This window comes from Gobius niger, assembly GCF_951799975.1.
Source record: "Gobius niger genome assembly, chromosome: 1".
Lineage (NCBI taxonomy): Eukaryota > Metazoa > Chordata > Actinopteri > Gobiiformes > Gobiidae > Gobius > Gobius niger.
Window position 1 is genome coordinate 20918302 of NC_136852.1, and position 21424 is coordinate 20939725.

The following is a 21424-nucleotide window of genomic DNA, read 5'->3' on the forward strand; positions in this document are numbered from 1 at the left end:
GCAGTGGTGTGAAATGTTCTATTATGCACAGATTAATTTGCACCATAATGTTTGGAAGGTGTCACATTATTGTAATAATAGTTATAGCACCTGTAATAATGTAGTTGTAGCAGTAGTTGTTAAATAAAACTCACTAGTCTCATTATTCATGGCATTCAAATTCTGTTTGATGCACTCAGTAAGATTTAAAGCAGAACTTAGTAACTCATGCCCCTAGAGGCCATAAGCGCCACTGCAGGTGTCGTAGCATGTTGTGTTTTTCTACTCATTCATTGTCCGTGACAGTAAATAGGCCTACTACGCTGACAGAAAAGGGAGAGAGGGATATCATACATCCAATTACACTATGGAGATATTTTTTTTACACCCAAACTTAGCTGTAAACGTTATTGCTCACATAAAGTCACCAGCAGGGGAATGAGCTGATCAGCAGCTGTCATGTTTAGTTTTTTTTTATTTCTATTTGGCTAATATTTCCAGTTGCAAAAACATGCTGTAGTTTGACATTCAATTCATAACATTCAATCCCCATCACTTATTACATTAAAAGAAACCAGCTGGTCACTGCCATCTGGTTCACTGTGACTCGTCTTATCCCACATACTATACCGTTTATGGCACAATGATTGCCAATCAAGTGCTGGGAAATTATGCAGCGCGATATCCTCCTACAGCTCAGATTTTATAGAAACATTTTGAGGAATGAATGGCAGGATTATTATTGTGCTATTGTCTCTCCAAGTCCCATTGCCATGTTTCTTAATGATGTGCAGTTGACATAAGTAAAAATAAACTGCTGTTTAAGACAAGAAAGTAGTTCATGTGGACTATCAATAGTTCGACTTTAATTTTCTGGTTACATAATTCAGCCGTCTTAATATCTTTTTTGATCCTTGTTTTTGGCTTATGATTTTACTTTAATAAAAATCTTACTCATATTCGGGTTCAAAGGAAGAACATTTTACAAAATTTAACATAAATCAAGTGTCTTTTAAGTATCCATTTCCACTCATTATCTTCACTTCAGCAGTGAGAGTCAAAGATCTAAAGAAGAATCCTCGTCGGATACAGAAAATGTAACTTTTAGAGGGGATTTTGAACTTTGATCCTTTTAAATAGGTTACACTTTCTTCTGCTGTAGGTTGCTATATATATATATAAAAAGATGAATAAATTATCTGGCATCATCTGCAGACCCTTCTTCTATTACAGTATTCTTGACCAGCAATGTTTTAACATATTGGTGGGTCCCTATAACTGTCAGTCCAAGTTAAAAGGATTCTTCCAGTTAATTGTACATTGTGTCATACTCAAAACGGCGTGTGAATAAAATAGGGTAACAGTGGGTGTGTTGCAGTATGGTCAATGGCAACAAGAGTACCCACTTATCCAAAATTAAGCTTCTAAACTATTTAGCTCTGCTTCTCTACAGCATTTACACTACAACACAAACACAACATTTGAGTCTTTGACTTCCTAGAAAGAATGATGCCATTCGCTTCACCTCATCCCTCTTGTTTACGAATGCTTTCAACTGGAACCTCCCAGATGTTTCTGTGGACAATTTATGTGAATAAATCATCCGATGTTTGGTAGATTATGGTGGGGTCAGGTTTGCTAAATTAAAACAAATTACCCCAGATGTTCAAAAACCAAAGGAAAAAGTTGTATTTATTACTTATTTTTCAGCCCATGGATTTTTTATTTTTTTTTCTGATGGAGATCTTTGTGTGGATTGGCTCCTGATGGCTTCTTGTGATGTATGAGGTTGGGTGAGAATGTACATGTTCTGGCTTGACAGCAAGGTAAGTAACTATATTCAATCAAGCCCGAGCTTTATTTTTCTTTCTTTGGTTCAATCTGCCTCCTGCAGTGGAAATGAAAGCTACGCATGTGTGCTGGAGCATCAAAATACCATTCTGGACCACTGCTCCAATTAGCCCCGTCTAATAAGCTCATCGGGACAGTTCTCGTCACTTCATGGCGAATCCTTTTTTAATGAACTGAGATATCCATGCAGGTGAAGCATATTATTTTGAGGCTTTGGCTTCCAAAGGTGGACAACTCCAGTGTGCACAGTATACAGTGATGGAAGAATAGTTTCCCGTACTTTGTGTGTTGCTTCCTACTGTTAACATGCTGACGACAGGCTCACATCCGATGGCTCTGTGTGAGGATTATTAGGCTCCGTGTCAAACTGATGATGTGGAGCCGCTGTCCAAAATGCTCCTCCTCCTGCCGCTTCCATGTCTTCTCACCCAAAATTGTGTCCTCAAGCGAAATGAGAGCATCTGATGGTTAGTGTGGAAATAGTACTAGTTTTGTCTGACTATATGCTTCTACAGTGACCATTAGTCTTGCCAGGGACACAGAAGACAGTGTTACATAATAGGAACCTTACTTACAAATGACGCAAGACTGTATGGGTTGTGTAAATAGAGTGTAAAGACAGACCAAGATGGTTTTAGTTGCATACATAATATTGGTAATGCAGTAAAATAGTTTAACACTCTCAGCTTTTTGTTCATTTTTATAGTTAGGTCTACAACAAAGTCTGTGGAAAATGAATTTAGTGGAAATTAGAGAAGTACTATTGATTGAGTACAATTAAATGGCCCTGGAGCGGAGCATTACTATTATAAGGCATATTTCTTTGTTTTGTAATGAATGCATTTTCCCTATAATCAAATATTGGTTGGGAACAGGTATTCATGATTCATGTAGGCTCTTTGGTTTAGTCAAAAATATAAATTTTCTTAAATCAGTCCTAAGTAACTTGTTTATCTTAATAAATACTTTCCGTAGTCCCTCTGGGGGTAATACAAGTGTTGATGGGATGATTGGGGGTCTTTCATCTCCCACTGGTGTCTCTGGCCATAAAACCACAATTGCTCCCCCTGCACCGGGTCGGAGGCTCCAATACACACCAATGGAATCACGAAGAAGAAGTTAACAGGCTAATGGGCAAATCTGCGGGCTAGCGCCACTTAAACAGTATTTACAGCCAGGTTTGTGTGATAAAAATAATCTCCATTGTGTAATTGGATGTACAATATCCCTCTCTCCCTTTGTCTTTTCTGTCAGCGTAGTATTTACTCTCACGGACAATTAATGAGTAAAATGCCTCTAGGGGCATGAGTTACTTAGTTCTGTTTTAATTACTCCTTCAGGAATATAAGAGATATGGTTGCATTTCTGCATCTTTTTTCAGTAACAGGTCTCCGGAGGACCCCATAAGTTGCATATAGCTGCCTGGATTAGGCCTGTTACAATAATTACTATCAGATTTTTTTGAGTTGTTTTCGGAGGCATCAAACTGTCTGCATTCATATCGTTTATAGAAATATAGTCTTGCCTCAATATGAATTTAAAATACTGTTATCATGACAGGCCTAGTTAACAGTAATAATAGGACAGCCTGAGAAAACTGACGTCAGAGTTGTGACTGTGACTGACAATTTGCTAACAATCTCTCCCAGGCATGTCAATGATTGTAAATAGATGTTTCTTTAACATTGGATGCAGATGGCTATTATTGTGCGCATCTGGTTTGCTTCAGGAAATAGAGTGCACATGAGTCAATATTATTTCTTGTCTTGAAGTTGAAAGTTGCTCACTGTCTTTGAGTTTTGAAGAAAAACAGTTTTACCCACCAAAACGCCGGGAGTCACAATGGCAAAGCCCACTCTCACCGACTCACCTGATGATACAGCTGGCATCAAAGTACTTTTAAAAGCTGCACTGGACTTGCCAGTTTCCCGTTCCCCATGGAGGAATGCGCCTCACAATATACTCCTCTACATTTGATTTATTCATGAGCGTGAACAAAGCAATCAGATGAATAAATCTCCGCAGCGCTTGGTTCGTGTATGTTTTAGCCCCTCCCCAACTGGCTTGATTTCTCTGGTCTAGAGCAACCCTGGCATTAGTTTTTATGTCACCAACTCCCACCAACTCCATGTGCGCTCCCGGGCTGCAGATCTATCCACATCTCCATCCCCTCTGCTCTGCCTCTGCCACGTGTTTGGGGCTTCAAAGTCTCCCTCCTCCGTCTCCCATGTGCATGCCCTCGCTCTTCTCCCCGATCGCTGTTTGCAATTTAAATAGCTTATATATTCCTCCTCTGATTGCACAAACATATCCGCAGGGTGGGGGGGAGTACACTGAAGCCCCAACACCTGCTCTTTTTGCTAAGGTTGTCATTACCGTAGCACACGTTTGCACACGTCCGGGCCAGATCAAAACAAGCAGGACACTTGCGGTGACTTAATCAGGCTCTTCTCTCTCTCTCCTCTCTGCCTCTGAGTCACCGGCTTTGGAAGTACACAAAAAAACGACAACAGAAGAGTAAACTTTCTGGCAAGATTATAGTGTTCAGCAGCGTTGGAAGGCTTTCACTGTGGCTGCAGGGCCTGGCGAAAGCCATAGCTCATAATTTAATGTGATTTCTAGTGTGTGTGTCCACATGCATCATTTGTGGCTAATATTTTCTCCAGTTTCAGCTCAAAACACTGTTAGACTCAGGCAGCCACAACCCTTATGTTCTCGTGTGAAACCCCAGGAACCTTTTGGGAAATTTATTTTCTGTCAGCACGATATCATATTTAATCATATGCTTAATTTGCCTTCCACCTGTTTATTTATTTCCACTTTGTTTCTTCGTAGCAGACTCTCCCAAAAATAGATTTAACTCTCGACTAATAATTTCTGGCTCAGATGTGAAAGGGAATGCACCTTAGAGATGCCTGGGGGGATGATCTATTGATTTGGCATCTGTTGTTGTAATAGTCTTGTCCTGTGGTGACAGTCTCCTGGTGTAGATGCAATATGCAGGATTTGTGAGTAAACTGCTTCTCTCCCCTGTTCTGTTGATATAATCCACGTTGCTCTCTGCAAAAGCCGGGCTGGTTTGGTTTTCAAATAGCTTTTAATTTCATTAATGTGCACCGTCTGTGTTGTCTGTTTTATCCAATTTGTGATTATTCAATAATTTAAAAAAAATCTGTATCATCAACAACTGTATGCATTAAAGGTGTTATAATCTGCTGTGATATAGTGTCCTCCACTACAATGTTTTTGAAAACACGAGACTGGTTGTTAAGTCTGTGTGTCTCTTGGCTACCAACACAAACAACACTTTGATATTTTATCAAGGTAACATTTTATCACTTAGTTGGTAGGCGCATTAATCAACAGTTCTGTGGTGGAGTTTGGATTTCCAGAAATAAATCGGAAAATATTTTTGTGTTAAATGGTGCCAGAGTGGGAAGCATTCATTTGTAGTTATAGCTGACGCTTCTTTTGAAAGATTTATTTCTTGAACCATAAAAGTAAATGCAATTTTTTTTTGTATTCGACACACACAAATCATATTGTGTTTTTTTTTGTGTGTGTTTTTTTTGCTTTATCACCCAGCTTTAAAGTTACTTGTTTACCTTAATAAATCATTTGCATAGTCCCTCTGGGGGTAATACAAGTGTTAATGGGATGATTGGGGGGGTCTTTCATCTCACCTGGTGTCTCTGTCCAGAAAACCACCCTTGCAACTTCCCTGCCTCCGGGTCAGAGGCCCCAATACACACTAACAGGCGAACAGGCAAAGCTAACTGCGGGCTGGCACCACTTTAGCAGTATTTACAGCCAAGTTTGAGTGAAAAATGTTATCTCCATTGTGTCATGGAGTTTCGGCACAACAAAATATCCCTCTCTTCGTTTGTCTTCTCTGTCAGTGTAATATTTACTCTCACAGACAGTTAATAAGTAAAAGAAAACGCAACATGCGACGACACCTGCATTGGCTAGGGGCATGAGTTACTTAGTTCTGCTTTAATTAATATCAAGTAAAATAGCTATTGAAGTGCACACCACTGCAGAACGTTTTTGCCAAGATTCCATGCTGCGTTTGTGTCAGGGTATTGTTATATCATTTCAATTTCATCTTTGCATGAATCCTTGTGCAAATTGATACAATTGTATGTGCGGGCGACTCTTTCTCGGACAGTGTGCTGCTCGGCCGTCTCCGTCAGTAGATTAGACTTGCTAAGTTTCAGGGCCATGGGAATAAAAACAAACAGGCCGGATCTGGTTACATTTGTTCAGTCGTCCCTCCTCCTTGCTGTGCTCTGTCTCTGTCTTCCTCTGGCTGCGTGAAAGTTTGCACAAGCGAGATGGGCATTAAATAGGCAGGGACTGGTTTGGAGGTCAGACTTGCAGATGAGTTCTCTAATACAGATTCAGTCTCTCCTCTTCTCTCCGCTCGGGTGCAGATTGATTAAGGCCTAAGGAGTGGATGTTTTTTGGGTTGAATGTGTAATCTCCTTACCCATATCGAGGGCTCACAATCTACTGGGCATTCAAGTGACATTCAGCTAACTTTACAGGTCAGATGAAGTAAGGAGCACATTCTACTTAAAGCAGACTTTTGAAGCTTTAAAACTACTTTGTAATGGCTTTGATTCTGAAAATATACTACGAGACGAGAGAAAGGAAAATATCTTTGAGTTGCAGCTTTGTGGTGAAAACACTATGTTGATGTCAGAGGTGAGAATGAGAATGGCTCGAGAGGTCTCAGATGATGCCAAGCCAACAATAACTCAAACGTTTCAACAGCGAAGGTCAAGCGAAGACCTTGAAGCAGATGAGCTAAGAGCAGCATAGGAGTTGCTTTGTAAGTTACATGCCAAACCTGATTCTTCGCATCAGTCAGTTTTTCAATTTGGAAAAATATTATTTCAGTTCAATTTTTCATGACATATACACCATTGATTTCTCCAATTCGGCTTTACCCAAATCTATGAGCTTCTCGACTGGAGTTTACAGCCTGTAGGCCAGAGTAACACCTCCTTTGAAAGCTAGGACCTACGAAACTGATCAAAACTAAACTTTTTCCTTGTGTTGTTACCATGTCACCACCTTTTTATGTTTTATTTTATATTCATCGCAAATTTGTCACTGTTTTCGTCACCCTTTCGTTGCGTTTTCATCCTCGTTTCCTCTCCTTTTCATCTACTTTTTGTCTCTATTTTGTTGCCCTTTTGTTGATTCATTCGTGGTTTTATTTTCTCGTTTTTGACGCTTTTTCCAAGTAGCTTTAGATTTGGGTAAAGCCAAACTGGAGAAAATGCGAGAGTGGTCATGTTTCACACTGATACAACATCTAATACTAACTGTACCTTTCATTTAATAAATTATGCCTTTTTCTACAATGAATCTTATGCCAAACTATGAGCCTTTACATTGTGCCAACACTGTGATATATTGGCGACATCTGGTCTGAAGAAGCCCTGTATTTTTGTAAAGCTTTTGGGACTTGCCTTTGCAGGTGGAGCGTAACGCGGAAAGAAACTGCTGAGCGCTCTAAGCCAAATGGATTATGGCACTGATGATTCAAAGAGCTTTGCAGTCAATGCACTGTGTATTTCCTTTACAGTGGTCTGTGGGAGTAATGGGTTATAATTTCCTCAAGCCCTTATTGATAGCGTTGGTCCCTATTGACTGCAGCGACATGTCTCCTAATCATTACACAGCCCTATGGCAATTTTATGACCTGCTGTAAATGTATTGACAGGGAATTTTCAGATGACACTTCGATGATGGAGCAAATGCAGTTACACTTCCCCCTAGTGGCAGCTGGTCAATACTCACGGCTCCCGTTTCTTTAATATTTATAGGACGGAAAGAAGAAATTCGACAAGGAGACCGAAAAATACTATTCCGTTCTCGAGCGGCACCTCGGCTTGTCATCCCGAAAGAAGGAAACGTATCTGCAGGAGGTAAAAAAGCAAAAACAAAATGGTGTCCCTTTGCGTGACTGTAAATAATGCCTCTTTTTTTTCTTTCTGTGGCCTCCTCCAAACCACTTTGCACACTCTCTCACTTATCATCTCTCCTGGTGGTCTCCGTATTAACCCATTGTCAACAGAGCGCTCTTGGAGGATGACACAGCCCTTTGTTGCGGCACTAACCTCGGTTTTGTTTTCTTTGCTCTCTCAGGCTGACACTCAGATTGATAGGGAGAGACAACTCTTTTATGATGCCTCCCTGGAGTATGTTTTCAAAATCCAAGAAGTGCAAGAGAAGAAAAAGTTTGAGTTTGTGGAGCCAGTAAGTGAATTTTTATTTTTTATTTTTTACCACTGTCGCTAAATGCGTATCGACTGAGCAGTAATTGCTTTTTGTTTTAGCTTTACATTCTGTTTGAGAGATGTGTGTTTTGTAGTGTATGGTAAACAATTAAGCCGTAATGAATATGGATTTTGTTATGTGTGTCTTTTCGTTTGATCCAGACGAATTTAATGCATCAGCTAGTTCATTCCACACACATTTATCATAAGTTATTTAGTCGGGAAGGTGATCAAGCAAAATGAGATAAAATTGCTTTTGTCGTTGAACAAGACAAAGTGCAAATCATCCCGCTGCAGCATTCAAATTATTTCAAGTGTGCAGTCAATTCTAATGTCTTTAGTCGGGCAAGTTCTCTAGGTGTTAAATATCTGGCAACGTGAGCTGAAAGTTAAGGGATCCACTTTTTAACCCCCATCCTCCTCCTCCTCCTCCTCCTCCTCCTCCTCATCCCATTTGTTTACCCCCATTGGCAGCTCATCCAGAGAAGCAGGCCAGTCATGTAAATCTCCCCTGGCCCCAGGTACGGCAGGGTAAAAATACTATGACAGGGCTCAACCTTGCCTGTGATGAATCTGGGCCGAGATAAGATGATGGTTCATCCTTGAACATTTGACGTAGCGTCGTCGAAATCAAATCAGCGGCGAGGATTTGACTGAGAGCAGCACGATATGTGTGGGATCGCTCAGGCTGGGATCAGGTTTTCTCAGTCAATAATAGCACTTATTCTTTTTTCATGAGTTATAGAAAACTTTTATGGAAAAAAACCTTATTGACACTACAATGACGTCCCAAAATTCTCTCAAACGCTACATCAATTCTTATATTATGACAGTTGTTTTTGTCGGTTTACCGTTAATAGGACTGGTGCCACAACCCTGGAAAAAAATAGAAAAATGGCTTGAAATGTGCTTGAAATAACTTTTAATGCTGATTTGGAGTAGGTTTGGACTAGTCTTGAAATAAGATTGCCAATGGAACAAGCATCAATTCGCTTAAAATAAGAGACATGAACTTGAATGCTTAAAATAAGGTAAAAAAATTTTTTGAAATGAGACAAAAAAGTTAAAGACAATAAAAATCTGTCTAGTTCCATTGGCAATCTTATTTCAAGACTAGTCCAAACCTTCTCAAAATGAGAACAATTTCTGATGTTTCAAACACTTTTAAGTCATTTTTTTCTAAGATGAGATTTTGTTTTCTCCAGTGATATTTTTGTTTCCTCTCTTACTTTTAGTCAGAGTCAATTACAAGTTCATAATCTTTTGTTCCATCTGATCCGCTTCTTACTGGAACCACAAAAAGTCATTATGTGATATGAAATTTGGCAGTAAGGCATGTTGAACACCTGAAATATGTTAATTGGAGGGTATTTTAATATAAAAAACATGTATGATAGTCCCTAACATGCCTGCCCTACCTTCAGACTTTTCTTAGATTATTCCTCTAGACCACTGCTGCTGGCCTTTATTCACCCTATTATGTTGCTATTTTCTATACATGTTGTAATTTATTCTCATTATAAAGTCGTGCCTAGACTTTTCTCTAACTTTTCTCAATCCTTTGTCTAAAGTGCAGTAAGCAGTGCATTAAGCATGCAAATCCCTCCAACTTTGTTTCCTCTGCAGCTGCTGGCGTTCCTCCAGGGCTTGTTTACCTTCTACCATGAAGGATATGAGCTGGCTCATGAGTTTGAGCCCTACAAACAGCAGCTCCAGTTCAACCTACAAAACGTAAGTCCTGGCACCTCGGGGGCCGCAGACAAAGGCAACCAGCCACAAAATCACATTCTGCAGCTTATCATATTTGATATAACAAGACTTTTCACAAGTGGATACCTGTATGAATAAATGAGATTGTGCACAGTCCAAGGATCAATATTCTCAGAGTGCTGGTGTAAAGGAAGCCACTGCAGGCATTTAATAGTGCCATGTCAAAAAATAAAGAAACACTCTTTATTGAACTGCACTTGCTGCTCTCTTGGCCCGTGTCTCCATCAGCACTACTTTCTGCTTTCAGCCTGAAGGCCCAATTGCCCTAACCCCAAATTTTAACAGTTCTGCTCAGGCTAGTTTCTCGAGCTTCTCTCCATCCCATCTGATGTAAAAGCACTAACATTGAGTGCACAAACTGAAGTGTCCACAGAAATATCTGGGTTATATAAATATAATGTATTTCAGTGAACAGTGAGAGCTTAGCTATGAACGTTCTATGAACCTGCTATATTTGTTCAGCACGCTGTTGGACATAGGTCTCAGGATGCAGAGAATATTTGCTAATAATAACCCACTCATTTCTATATTCCTTGTGAAATATATAACAGTTGTCAGTAATGAAGTAAGCAATTAACTATAATTATACACTAAAGATTTTTCTTGGAATTTATTATGTATTTCTTCTGCAGACACGCAACAACTTTGTGAGCACTAAAGAGGAAGTGGAGAAGCTGATGAGAAGGATAAGGTCCGCGGATCAGGACTACAAGCCCCCGGGTCAGTGGACGATGGAGGGCTTCCTGTACGTCCAGGAGAAGCGTGAGTCGTCCGATCACTGGCCTTTCCCAGATAAACACAATTACACATGCGCACAACTGTATGCGTTCACATTCATCACCATAAACACGACTGCAGCTCTCCCAGGCTTCTCCAGCAAAGAGCTCATAACTCATCCTGTTTACCATTTACTTTGATGTGCTCCAAACAAGAAGGGAGAAAACCACAAATGGTAGATTTTTATCGCCACTGATAAACAGCTTTTGATTTATCATGCACAAATTGCTAAATTGATTTTCAGAAGCCTCTCCAGAAGTTTGCGAATCGAAGGGAAATAAGATGTGTCTGCGTCTTATTTTACCCCTTTGATTTTTCTCCCTAGGTCCGCTGGGCTGCTCCTGGACGCGTCACTACTGCACGTATGACAAAGGCAACAACACGTTCGCCATGATCAACACTGAAAGCAAGTCCACTGGAAAACAGGTAGGTTAGACAGTTACAAGAATTGGTTACAAAGCACACAAGCAAAGGACATCGTTCGTGTGGGTGTAGAGAATAAAGAGCAACTACTAGACCTAACAGAGAGAAAGAATAAGTCATTGAACATGAAAGAGCTGGGAATTGAACACCGAAAACAGGAGGCTTGTTAACTCAACTCGGAGAAAAAAGGTTCAAAGATATACGAAAATAACAAGAAAAGCACTCAGACCTTAGAACTAACCTCTGCCTTGTGAAAGTAGACAGCATTTCTGTCCCTGTCAACACACTACACTTTTCAAAAAGCGGAAAAAAAAATAAAAAAAATAAAAGATGCATTCCAGAGATCAACACACACTATAAAAAAAGTACAAGTCTTTGTCTCACTTTGACCGCTGAACTGTAAAAGCCCAACAATTGCTCCTGTTAACTGCTAAAGGAATCACACTGCTGTACAACTTTACCAAGACCATGACTTCTGCATTGTTTAGACATAACACCAAAGGCAGGATGTAATGTTTTTTTGTGAAATGATGTTCAAAATAAGTTCATGTTTTTTTTGTATATTTGCAGAATGGCGTTGTCCCAAACCAGCCGGAAGTGTTCAAACTTAAGTCTTGCATACGCCGGAAAACGGACTCCATTGACAAGCGCTTCTGTTTCGATGTTGAAGTGGTGGAGAGGTCTGTAAGCTTCAGTGCTCAATGTATATTTTATGTTTTTAAGCTGCTGGTATTTACCCGAAGACACAGAAAGCAGATACAGTTATTAGTTAAAAGCATTTCATGGAATTAATTGGATAATCTCTGCCATATTGTTATTGTGATATGAATAATAGCGTTCTTGGAAGTTGTACAATCGCCTTCACAAATGAGAAAATACCAAAAGGAAAATATTTGAGTAGGAGTCAAAGACAATGTATGTACAGTTCAAGAATAATATCTGTTTTATGGATGGACCTGACTCCGTGTTCCTTGTGTTTTCAGTCCTGTATGTCGTGCATGTCCCTCACCTGCTCTCTCCTCCATTGAACATAACATTTACCCCAGTTGTGAACCTTTTTTTCCATCTGTTGTCTTTGTTCATGTCGCTGTAGAAATGACATCTGTCGTGGAACTCTTTTCAGACCACTTCAGTTTTACTGTAAAGTCCGGTATGTGAACTGACCAGTGCTGCCACTGCATGTGCTGCATGTTTGCTCCTAATCAAACTACTCACTCAAATTCAAGTCTAATCTAATGAAATGTCTTTGTCACACCGTACACGATTTTGGCAATGGAGCTTTTCATTGGAAAGTGACTGTTACCAAACATCCAGGACTAAATCAGGACTGTAACCGGACCGAACATGCTCTTTAACAGAAAATTGAAAGTTAGAGAAAAGTTAAAGAAGAACTAAGTAACTTGTTTACCTTAATAAATCCTTTTTGTAGTCCCTCTGGGGGTAATACAAGTGTTAATGGTATGATTGGAGGGTCTTTCATCTCCTCCAGGTGTCTCTGGCCAGAAAACGGCTCTTGCAACTTCCCTGCCTCTGGGTCAGAGGTGCAATACACACTAATACAATCATGAAGAAGAAGCTAACAGGCTAACAAGCAAAGCTAACTGTGGGCTTTCGCAGTGTTTACAGCCAAGTTTGAGTGAAAAAATTATCTCCATTGTGTCGTTGAGTTGTGACATTATCCCTCTCTCCCTTTGTCTTTTCTGTCAGCGTAGTATTTACTCTCACGGACAATTAATGAGTAAAAAAAAAAAACATGCTACGACACCTGGAGTGGTGCTTATGGCCTCTAGGGGCATGAGTTACTTAGTTCTGCTTTAAAGAAGGACTCTTCTAGATAATAAAACAAAAAAAACAACAACCACAAATCTAATTGCGGACATAACATGAATTAACCAGGTCTAACTGGCTTGTAAAGCATGAATAAACTTAATCAAAATAGCACAAGCCACAGGTACTATCAGATGAAACCTTCATCAGTGATCCCCACTGTTTGAGTACCCTCAGTAATATGACATGAATTCATCTAATCTCTTCTACATCTGACAGTTAACAGTCAATAATGTGTAAAATGCAAAATCTACTTCATTTGTGCATTGATTCACTTCATAAATTAGCGAATCATTGCTTGTCCCTGTGAGTTTTTTAATTTCGTAGCTCAATGGATCATAGATAATTGATAGATATAACACTTGACAATGAGATCAATTAGGCCATCATGGGGCATTAGGTGCATGGCCAAATCGGAGCCAACGGTGCTTTTCCCATCGCGAGTGCCTGCTGCCCGTGGACGGTAACTGTGCTTTATTTGCAGGACGACTCATTTATCATAAGCGCCGGGGCCCCAAGGTGCTTGTAGCAACCACAAGGACAACCCAGGCCAAACTCGAGTCAGCTTCAAGCTCAGCCATTTATTCTCATTAGAAAAAAAACATGCAGTTCTCCTGCAGCCTGGACGCAATCAGGCCAGGGATTTTAACAACTCATCTCCAGTGTAATTCAGAGCTGCATTAGCCAAACCTTTTGATAATTTTGTGAATTTTATAAGCCTTGCATGCCCAGACTTGGAGTAATTCTCCTCATCATTATATATACAGAATGAAATGAGAGGAGGTATTCGAACAATTACGAAATATGTGGTCGATTAAATTTAATGTGTTGCAAGAGTACACAGCATCAGCAACATTTCATATTTGTGGGTGCTATTGCAACAAATCTGTTGCTTTGTACATTGCGAAACACAGCATATTTTGGGCTTAGTGTTTTTCAATCTCACTGCTTTTTCTAACACAACATTTGTTTGTTCTGTCACTTCACAAATTGTGTTGTTTACTTTAAGAGCCTTAGCTGAAAATTAACCAGTGCTAATATTGTGAGATCATTAGAATTTGATTGATGCCCTGACAACAAATATATTCTGTATATTCTGACCAATATATATAAAAATCTGCTCACCAGGCCGCCAGTTCATAATGAACATTTCATTCTTATTTATGACCATTGATGCTGGGGAACAGATCCCCATAACAATTTCACCATTTATGAAGTAAAATGCTGATCTGTTTATGTACATGATGTACCCAACAGATCATTATTTTTTACATCCAACAATTTTGTCATCATTTGATTTAATGCAATCATTTGACCCTTTTAAAAACATAACTATAAATCGCCTGTGGGATTTTAGATGATGTAACAGTGGGAGGAAAAGGTAAGTACTGTACACCGTTTGGAACTTCTTACATTTCTGCCTAAATTGGTCATAAAATGTGCTCTGATCTTTATACAAATCACAATAATGAGTAAACAATGTCTGCTTAAACTAACACCACCTAAACATTTACATTTTATCATAAGATAAGATAAGATAAGATAAGATAAGATAAACCTTTATTGATCTCACAAAGGAGAAATTCACTTGTTACAGTCGGCGTTACTTCACAGTCTTATTGTACAGTCTGACAGCAGTGGGGATGAAGGCTTTGCGGTAGCGCTCCGTCCTGCACAAAGCCTTCATCTATCTATCTTCAGCTATCATATTTTTATTGGCAATAATATGTAAACATTCACAGGATAGGGAGGAATAAGTAAGTACACCACCTGAATCTCACTGATCTGCAGCAGTTTTGTAAAGATTCATCCTGATTGTTGTGAGCATGTAATCTGTAAATACAGGGAAGCAGGGAAGATAAGATGCTCAAAACGATCAGAATGAATCTAAGACCATTGGTCTTTACAAAACTCTTCACAAAACTCTTTACAAAACAGGTCAGCGAAATTCAGAGGGTGTACTTAATTATTCCTACTTCTCCTGTGAATATTTGCATCTTGTGGCCAATAAAAATATGATAAAGTGTAAATGTTTGGGTGGTATTAGTTTAAGCAGACACTGTTTAATCATTCTTATGATTTTATTAAAGATCAGACCACATTTTATGACCAATTTAGGCAGAAATGTAAGAAATTCCACACAGTGTACTCACTTTTTCCTCCCACTGTATATTTGTCAGAAATCTAATTTGCACACCATTAAGTAGTTTCATTTGTTTGGGAAACAGATTGGTATAAAATCCTCCTTTGTTGCAGCCCTGTCTCTACTAACTATCACTTCTCAGTGGGGCGTAGCGCGCTGCGGCTTATTCAAACAGTGTGGTGTCACATTACTGCTACAGTACATGCTCCAGCAGCGACCTGCTTTACACCATGTAACACAAATTGATGTGGATGTAGAGCAGCCACAGAAACTTGCATGTTGGGTGTGAGGCAAATAATCACTGTCTGTATTAGTGCTGTAACATGAATGTGGACTTTAGAAAGTGTACAAAGCTGATTGAGGACATAGTTTGAAATCCAGCCTTTACACATGAGCTATTTTAGCTGCACTAGTCCTTTTATAGTGGCCTGAGCCAGTATAAACAAACATGGTCCGTCCAGGGGCCCCCAAGGCAATGAGATCAGACTGAGAGCAGCTTTCCTCTGAATCTCTGCAGGCACGGCATCATGACACTGCAGGCTCTGTCCGAGTCCAACAGAAGACTGTGGCTGGAGGCCATGGATGGCAAGGAGCCGGTGAGGAGGCAGCACACATCTCCTCTCTTTGGCTAGGCTTTTTAATAAAAGCTGTTTTCCTCAAAGAGCCATAGTGATACATTTGTCAATAGCACCCTCTTGTGGTGGCTGAAGCATTGATTTTACAAAACAGTGATCTCATCGGCCAAGTCTGCTTCTGACTCACTTTTATACAATACCAGGGACACACTATTGGCACACCTTATTAGGCTAAAGTTTTAGTGTTAGTTCAGGGTTGTTGTTGTTGATGTTGTTTTTTGTGTAGATTTAGGAGCCAGTTTACAACATGACACTTTTACATTTTCAGTTTTGTCACTGATGTTGCATTTCAATATTAGTCTGTAATAATTATCAAAGAAAAGTACATTAATAGGCAACATCCCAACATTTATTGACCATTTCAAATCACGTATCTAATGTGTTTTATTACTGCAAATGAGCTGCGCTAATGTTTGTATTATGATCTAACCCTTGGCTTATTTCTCTTTCATTCAGATTTATAACCTTCCTGCGATATTGAGTAAAAAGGAAGAAAGTGAGTATGTCTTTTCAAACACTCTTTTTTCTTTTTTGATGCACGACAAGTACCATACACAGATAAATCAGGCCTTCTCCCTATAGCTATTCGTATTCATTAACACAATTACTTGACATCCTCCCACACATCTGACACACTAGATCCTTCAGCACTAGGCTTGTATCTTATTAGTGAAACCACCAGCATAAGGGAGCATTTATTATTCCTCTACGGCACATGGTTAAGCGACTCTGTAATTGACATGTCAACCCTATTCTCCTGTTGTATTACAGCCTTTCTAAATGAGGCCGGCTTCAACTTTGTGAGAAAATGCATGGAACTCGTGGAGTCAAGAGGTGAGCCGTTCTAAATATACCCCTCTTTGATCTGCCGAAAATGACTTGATTGCTCCCCAGACGTTATTCTGAATATTAATGTGTGTGCTTCACCTTGTTGTATATGACCTCTTACATTTTGTATCATACAGGGCTCAATGCTATGGGTCTATATAGGATTGGAGGGGTCAACTCAAAGGTGCAGAGGTTGATGTCCACCGTTTTTTGTAAGTAAACCCTTACATTTCTAGCACATACTGTATAATTGAGTTAGGCTGAGCAACGTCATGTACCACGTGACTACACAGCGCCATATTAAACAAGGTGTTAGACAGTATTTAGGTCAATGTATTTTTCCTATAGCCATTAGTATTTCGCCATAAATCCTCGCAAATTATGAACAATATTCAGCTGTTGTGAACGTATCGACCTCATTTAGAGAATGTCAACATCTGGTTAGAAGTCATAAATAAAGCAAATAGTGATTAAAAAAAAGTGGCTTCTGATTCAAATGTTAAAACATACTCTGATTATTGTAGGGTACCAAACATATCCAGTGATGTGGTAATGATGGAAAAATGATATAAATGACATGAAACGGCCCTGGCTTCACCATTCCAGTCTGTGAAGCCGTAAGCGCGCAATTGTCGGAACCGGCTCAGATAACTAACGGCGTTTCTGCTTTTTTATGGTGCGTCCTGCCACGCAACACCCGTTTGGCATGATTGCTAAGATGGCAGCCTTTTGGTGCTAAGGGAGTAATGTCACACTGATGGATGTCCGTCTCAATATCGCAAAGGAAAAAGTAGTTGTTAAAAAAGTTCTGAAAAGCATGGGAGGATATTATTACAAGTTCTTAAACTGAAACTGTAATAGGTCGCTGACTTATGAAGCTGCCAAATAAAAGCTGAGGTTTGAACAATGAGCATTTGGAGTAGACGATATATAAAAGGAACCAGTGAGGCGGTGTTGCGTTGTTACAGGCCCTCCTCGTAGTGTGGCAGGGAAACAGCCATGCCGCTTCTTTCTACTTGACGTTATTAGATCAGTAAAGATAATCCAATTTTCTCACACATAACCCAATTGTCCTGGAAGCGTCTCTGTGACTTATTTGAGCCTGTCCTCAATACGATAACAGTTCTTTAAAAAACTGCCTGGGCCCTGTTCGCTCACAACCAACACTGAACATCATTTTCTGTTCTGTAAGTTTTCTTTGCATGTGATTTACATTTTAAATCTCCTCTTCAGCATCAAAGGCTCCGGTGGATATAGACTTGGATCCTGAGACATGGGATAACAAAACCATCACGAGTGGTCTGAAGAATTACCTCAGGTCAGCATGCCCCACTAGTCGTGTCCTTAGCTGTCAGGAATTGTCATTACCTCCATAATGCCTCCCACAAAACCTCCCTGGTGCTAGCCGCACATTCAGAGCTGTTGCTGACTCATTGAGGGAAGGGGGCAGCGTTAAAAGGCATGTTACTCGGAAAATGGAAGGCAATTGTTCTCTTTCTTCACCAGGTGTCTCTCTGAGCCGCTAATGACCTTCAGACTGCACAAAGATTTCATCATGGCTGCCAGTAAGTTGTCAAAAAGTACAGGATTTTGAAAGCAGAAGTATTTCTTTTCTGATATGTGCCGTCTTGTGATGTTTTTTTGAACACATACTCTTAAAGGGATATTTCAGGATTTTTGACATAGGGCCTCATTTCCTAGTTATCCACAGTGTTGTTGAATTCTGGAGATATATATTATTTTTTAATTCATGCAGTCCTTATATATTTGAAGAGTTTGGTTGTGCTAGGCTAGTTCTAGGGTAGCGTATCACTATGGTAACTTGTAGCCTGCAATAAAAACCTCTTCAAAATCATACGATAGTCCTCCAAATGTTGCCATATCTAATTTGTAGAAAGCTTCTTTGTGAATTCCACATGTAGTAGTGCCGGCCGCAGGTAAACAAACTACTGTAGATCCGGTAGCCTAGCAGATCACTCCGCTAGGTACCTTACCACCAGGAAGCTGATGCTGCTCAAATATATTTTTTTTAAATGCAAAATGGTTATATTTCAAAAATTATTCAGTCAACACAGACATTTATATCGGTAGTCTAGTTTTATAAGGGATTTGCCTCAGGTGCACTGTGCTTGGGTTAGACTGTTTTAATGCAGGCTACTAGTTACCATAGACATGCACTAGCCTAGCACTAGTAAACTCTTCAAATATAAGTAGTGCATGAATAAAAATCGACACTCTGGATAACTAGGAAATGATGCCCGATGTAAAAAATCCTGAAATATCCCTTTAATACCCCCACCTGAACCAACCACATTTTCTCCAGTTTGGTTTTACCCAAATCTTAAAGCTTCTTAAAAAAAAATAGCTGAAAATGCGATAAAAGAGCAACACACAAAGTGACAAAAACAAATTAAAAAAGTGAACGAAAAAGCGTCAAAAAAAGATATGGAAAAAGTGATGAAAACGCAACATTACTTAGATTAGTTTTGTAGGTCTTAGCTTTCAAATGAGGCGTTACACTGGCCTGTAGACGGCAACCTTTTAGATTTGGGTAAAGCTGATACGAAGATCAGAGAGAAAATGCACTTGGTGAAGGCGGGGGTTTAGAGGTTAAGGAGAGAACGCATCTGGGGAAAAAAAATCTGAAAGGGGACTTTCCTGGTTAAATGATGGTCAAATACATTTAAACAAACATGATCATATTGAAAGTGACCAATGCCAATGGGAATCCTATCTGTAAAACTAAACTAACCTTAATGTGTCTTATTCAGCTTTAATGGTAATAAAACTAAACCATTTCTTTTTTTGCTTCCACTGACCCACTTTTGGGGTAAAGATTAGCCCTAGATTAGCCAACCGTCAACTCACAACAAATTAGTACCCAACACACACACGCACACACACACAGCTTCCAAATTGAAAGTGAAAGTCCTTGAAAAAATATTCAAGCCACGAGAGTAAATTTCACAATATTACTGCTACTAACCTCTCCAATACCTCTTCGTATTCAGAAAGTATAATTAGTTTCTTTGTAGTATCTTGCATTCCCTACTACACCCTGTTAGCCATACCAGCGTGTCCACTTAATGAAGAACCATGTAGCTCTCACATTTGTATGTCAGCATGTCTGGTCGTGTGATTAATTCTTTGTCCGTTCGCCTTTCCTCAGAGTCAGACGACCAGAATTACCGCGTGTGTGCCATCCATGCCCTGGTGCATAAGCTGCCAGAGAGGAACCGGGAAATGCTGGAGCTGCTAATAAAACATCTTGTCACGTACGTGTAGTGTAATGAATGGGTAACCCTGTGGGCCTATGAGAAGAGATAAAAATGGGTTAGACTGATTAAAGTGTCCTCACAGTCCTGGGACAGCTTAATGCACTTGTAGCTGTCAGTGTGTGTGGTAAGGAATTACATTTGGACGTATCAGCCATGAGCAGCCCCAGTAATGCTCTGCTGCTTTTACAGCGTTTCCACCCACAGCCAGTTCAACCTGATGACTGTGTCCAACCTGGGCGTCGTCTTCGGGCCCACACTGATGAGGTCACAGGAGGAGACGGTCGCGGCCATGATGAATATTAAGTTTCAGAATATTGTAGTGGAGATACTCATAGAAAACTGCAGCAAGGTAAAAGAAATGTGATGTTGTATGTTTTAAATTGCTTATATCATGACATTTTACACATTTCAAAGTTAACACTAGATACATATACATATTCTAATTTTCTTTCTATGGCAACATGGAACATTTGTTATAAAATATGAGTTGTTCTCTGGAGCAATAGGGAAGTAAGTGCTTTCTCTGAGACACCGCCTCTCCCTGTTTGGGTGCCGCCTGTTTATATCATCACCCCTTAATCAACCATAAGCAGTCATAAAATAGATAATTACAGCAGGAATGTGACAGAGCCAGTCGGCCTTTAATTGCTTGGAAAAACAAAAACTGCCCGTTTTTAATTAAATAACCACAGGCTCTCACTGGTTCTTTTATTTAGCTTCACACGTTTCACATGCGTGCCATTTACACCTTTTTCCACTCTGTCCTCTTTTAAGTGACCATGTTAAGCTTTCAGTCATACAAGGTAGCACAAATTTATATGCAAAGAAGTTAAGTAAACCGTAGCCCCCTGCACTTGGGGCAGAGCCATAACTCAGCAAGCAGGATTCATGCATAATAGTAATAATAATAATAACATTAAAAGCTCAAAAAAGTTGAATTTGCAGATCCTTTAGGCTCTCAGTGGTGAAAAGTAAGCAAGTACTTGAATTTAAAGAAAAAAAATCCCACTCCATTTTGTTTTACAGGAATCAAAAAATACTACACAAAGGTCAATACTACATCAAAGCGGTGCCACTTTTATAGGTGTTAACGTCAACACTTAAATACCTGCAAGGGTGGATTGAGATTAGCAATGCATAATGGATTCCTTTTGTATGCCTCATATTCTGTTATGTCTTTAACAATCTAGAATTCATGCAGCTAATCATTTTCTAATCATAAAAGGCTCTAAGAAGACAGTATGTACTTTGTACTCAGCACATCAAGTGATCTTGTAATTACTATCTCCTGTTGATTAATTGCTGTGACTAATCTTACAGATATTTGACCAGCCTCCAGACCCAAATGTGCCGCTGCCTCAGCCCCAGAGTCGTCCCGGCTCTCGGCGGAGCAGGGCTATGTGTATGTCCACCAGCACCAGGAAGCCCCGCAGCCTCTATGCCCCAACGCTGTGCCTGGCTGATGCTGAAAGTGAGCACCAAAGAGTGCACAGTGACTGCACTATTTACCGATTTGTGACCTTAGATATAGCACGAAAAAGGAAATATATAAATAAAACAAATAGTAAATCCACAGCATGTATTTGAAATAGCAGAGTTTTACCACTTTATCTTATTCTG

At 39.7% G+C, this 21424-nt stretch overlaps 1 protein-coding gene across 2 annotated transcripts in view; it reads left to right on the top strand.

Annotated features, from left to right (window-relative positions):
- The window catches only part of arhgap42b (Rho GTPase activating protein 42b), a 70613-nt gene that overhangs the window by 43457 nt on the left and 5732 nt on the right, over window positions 1-21424 (top strand). Inside the window, exons 5-20 of one of the 2 annotated variants that reach the window (XM_079553530.1) lie at window positions 7671-7772; window positions 7993-8103; window positions 9750-9854; window positions 10526-10655; window positions 10996-11096; window positions 11664-11773; window positions 12187-12243; window positions 15581-15659; window positions 16155-16194; window positions 16470-16532; window positions 16664-16738; window positions 17760-17844; window positions 18033-18091; window positions 19696-19801; window positions 19994-20153; window positions 21125-21275. In XM_079553530.1, the coding sequence (XP_079409656.1) occupies window positions 7671-7772; window positions 7993-8103; window positions 9750-9854; window positions 10526-10655; window positions 10996-11096; window positions 11664-11773; window positions 12187-12243; window positions 15581-15659; window positions 16155-16194; window positions 16470-16532; window positions 16664-16738; window positions 17760-17844; window positions 18033-18091; window positions 19696-19801; window positions 19994-20153; window positions 21125-21275 (1534 nt within the window). The remainder of the gene's footprint in view (window positions 1-7670; window positions 7773-7992; window positions 8104-9749; window positions 9855-10525; window positions 10656-10995; window positions 11097-11663; window positions 11774-12186; window positions 12244-15580; window positions 15660-16154; window positions 16195-16469; window positions 16533-16663; window positions 16739-17759; window positions 17845-18032; window positions 18092-19695; window positions 19802-19993; window positions 20154-21124; window positions 21276-21424) is intronic. The other variant, XM_079553531.1, reaches the window with a different exon arrangement.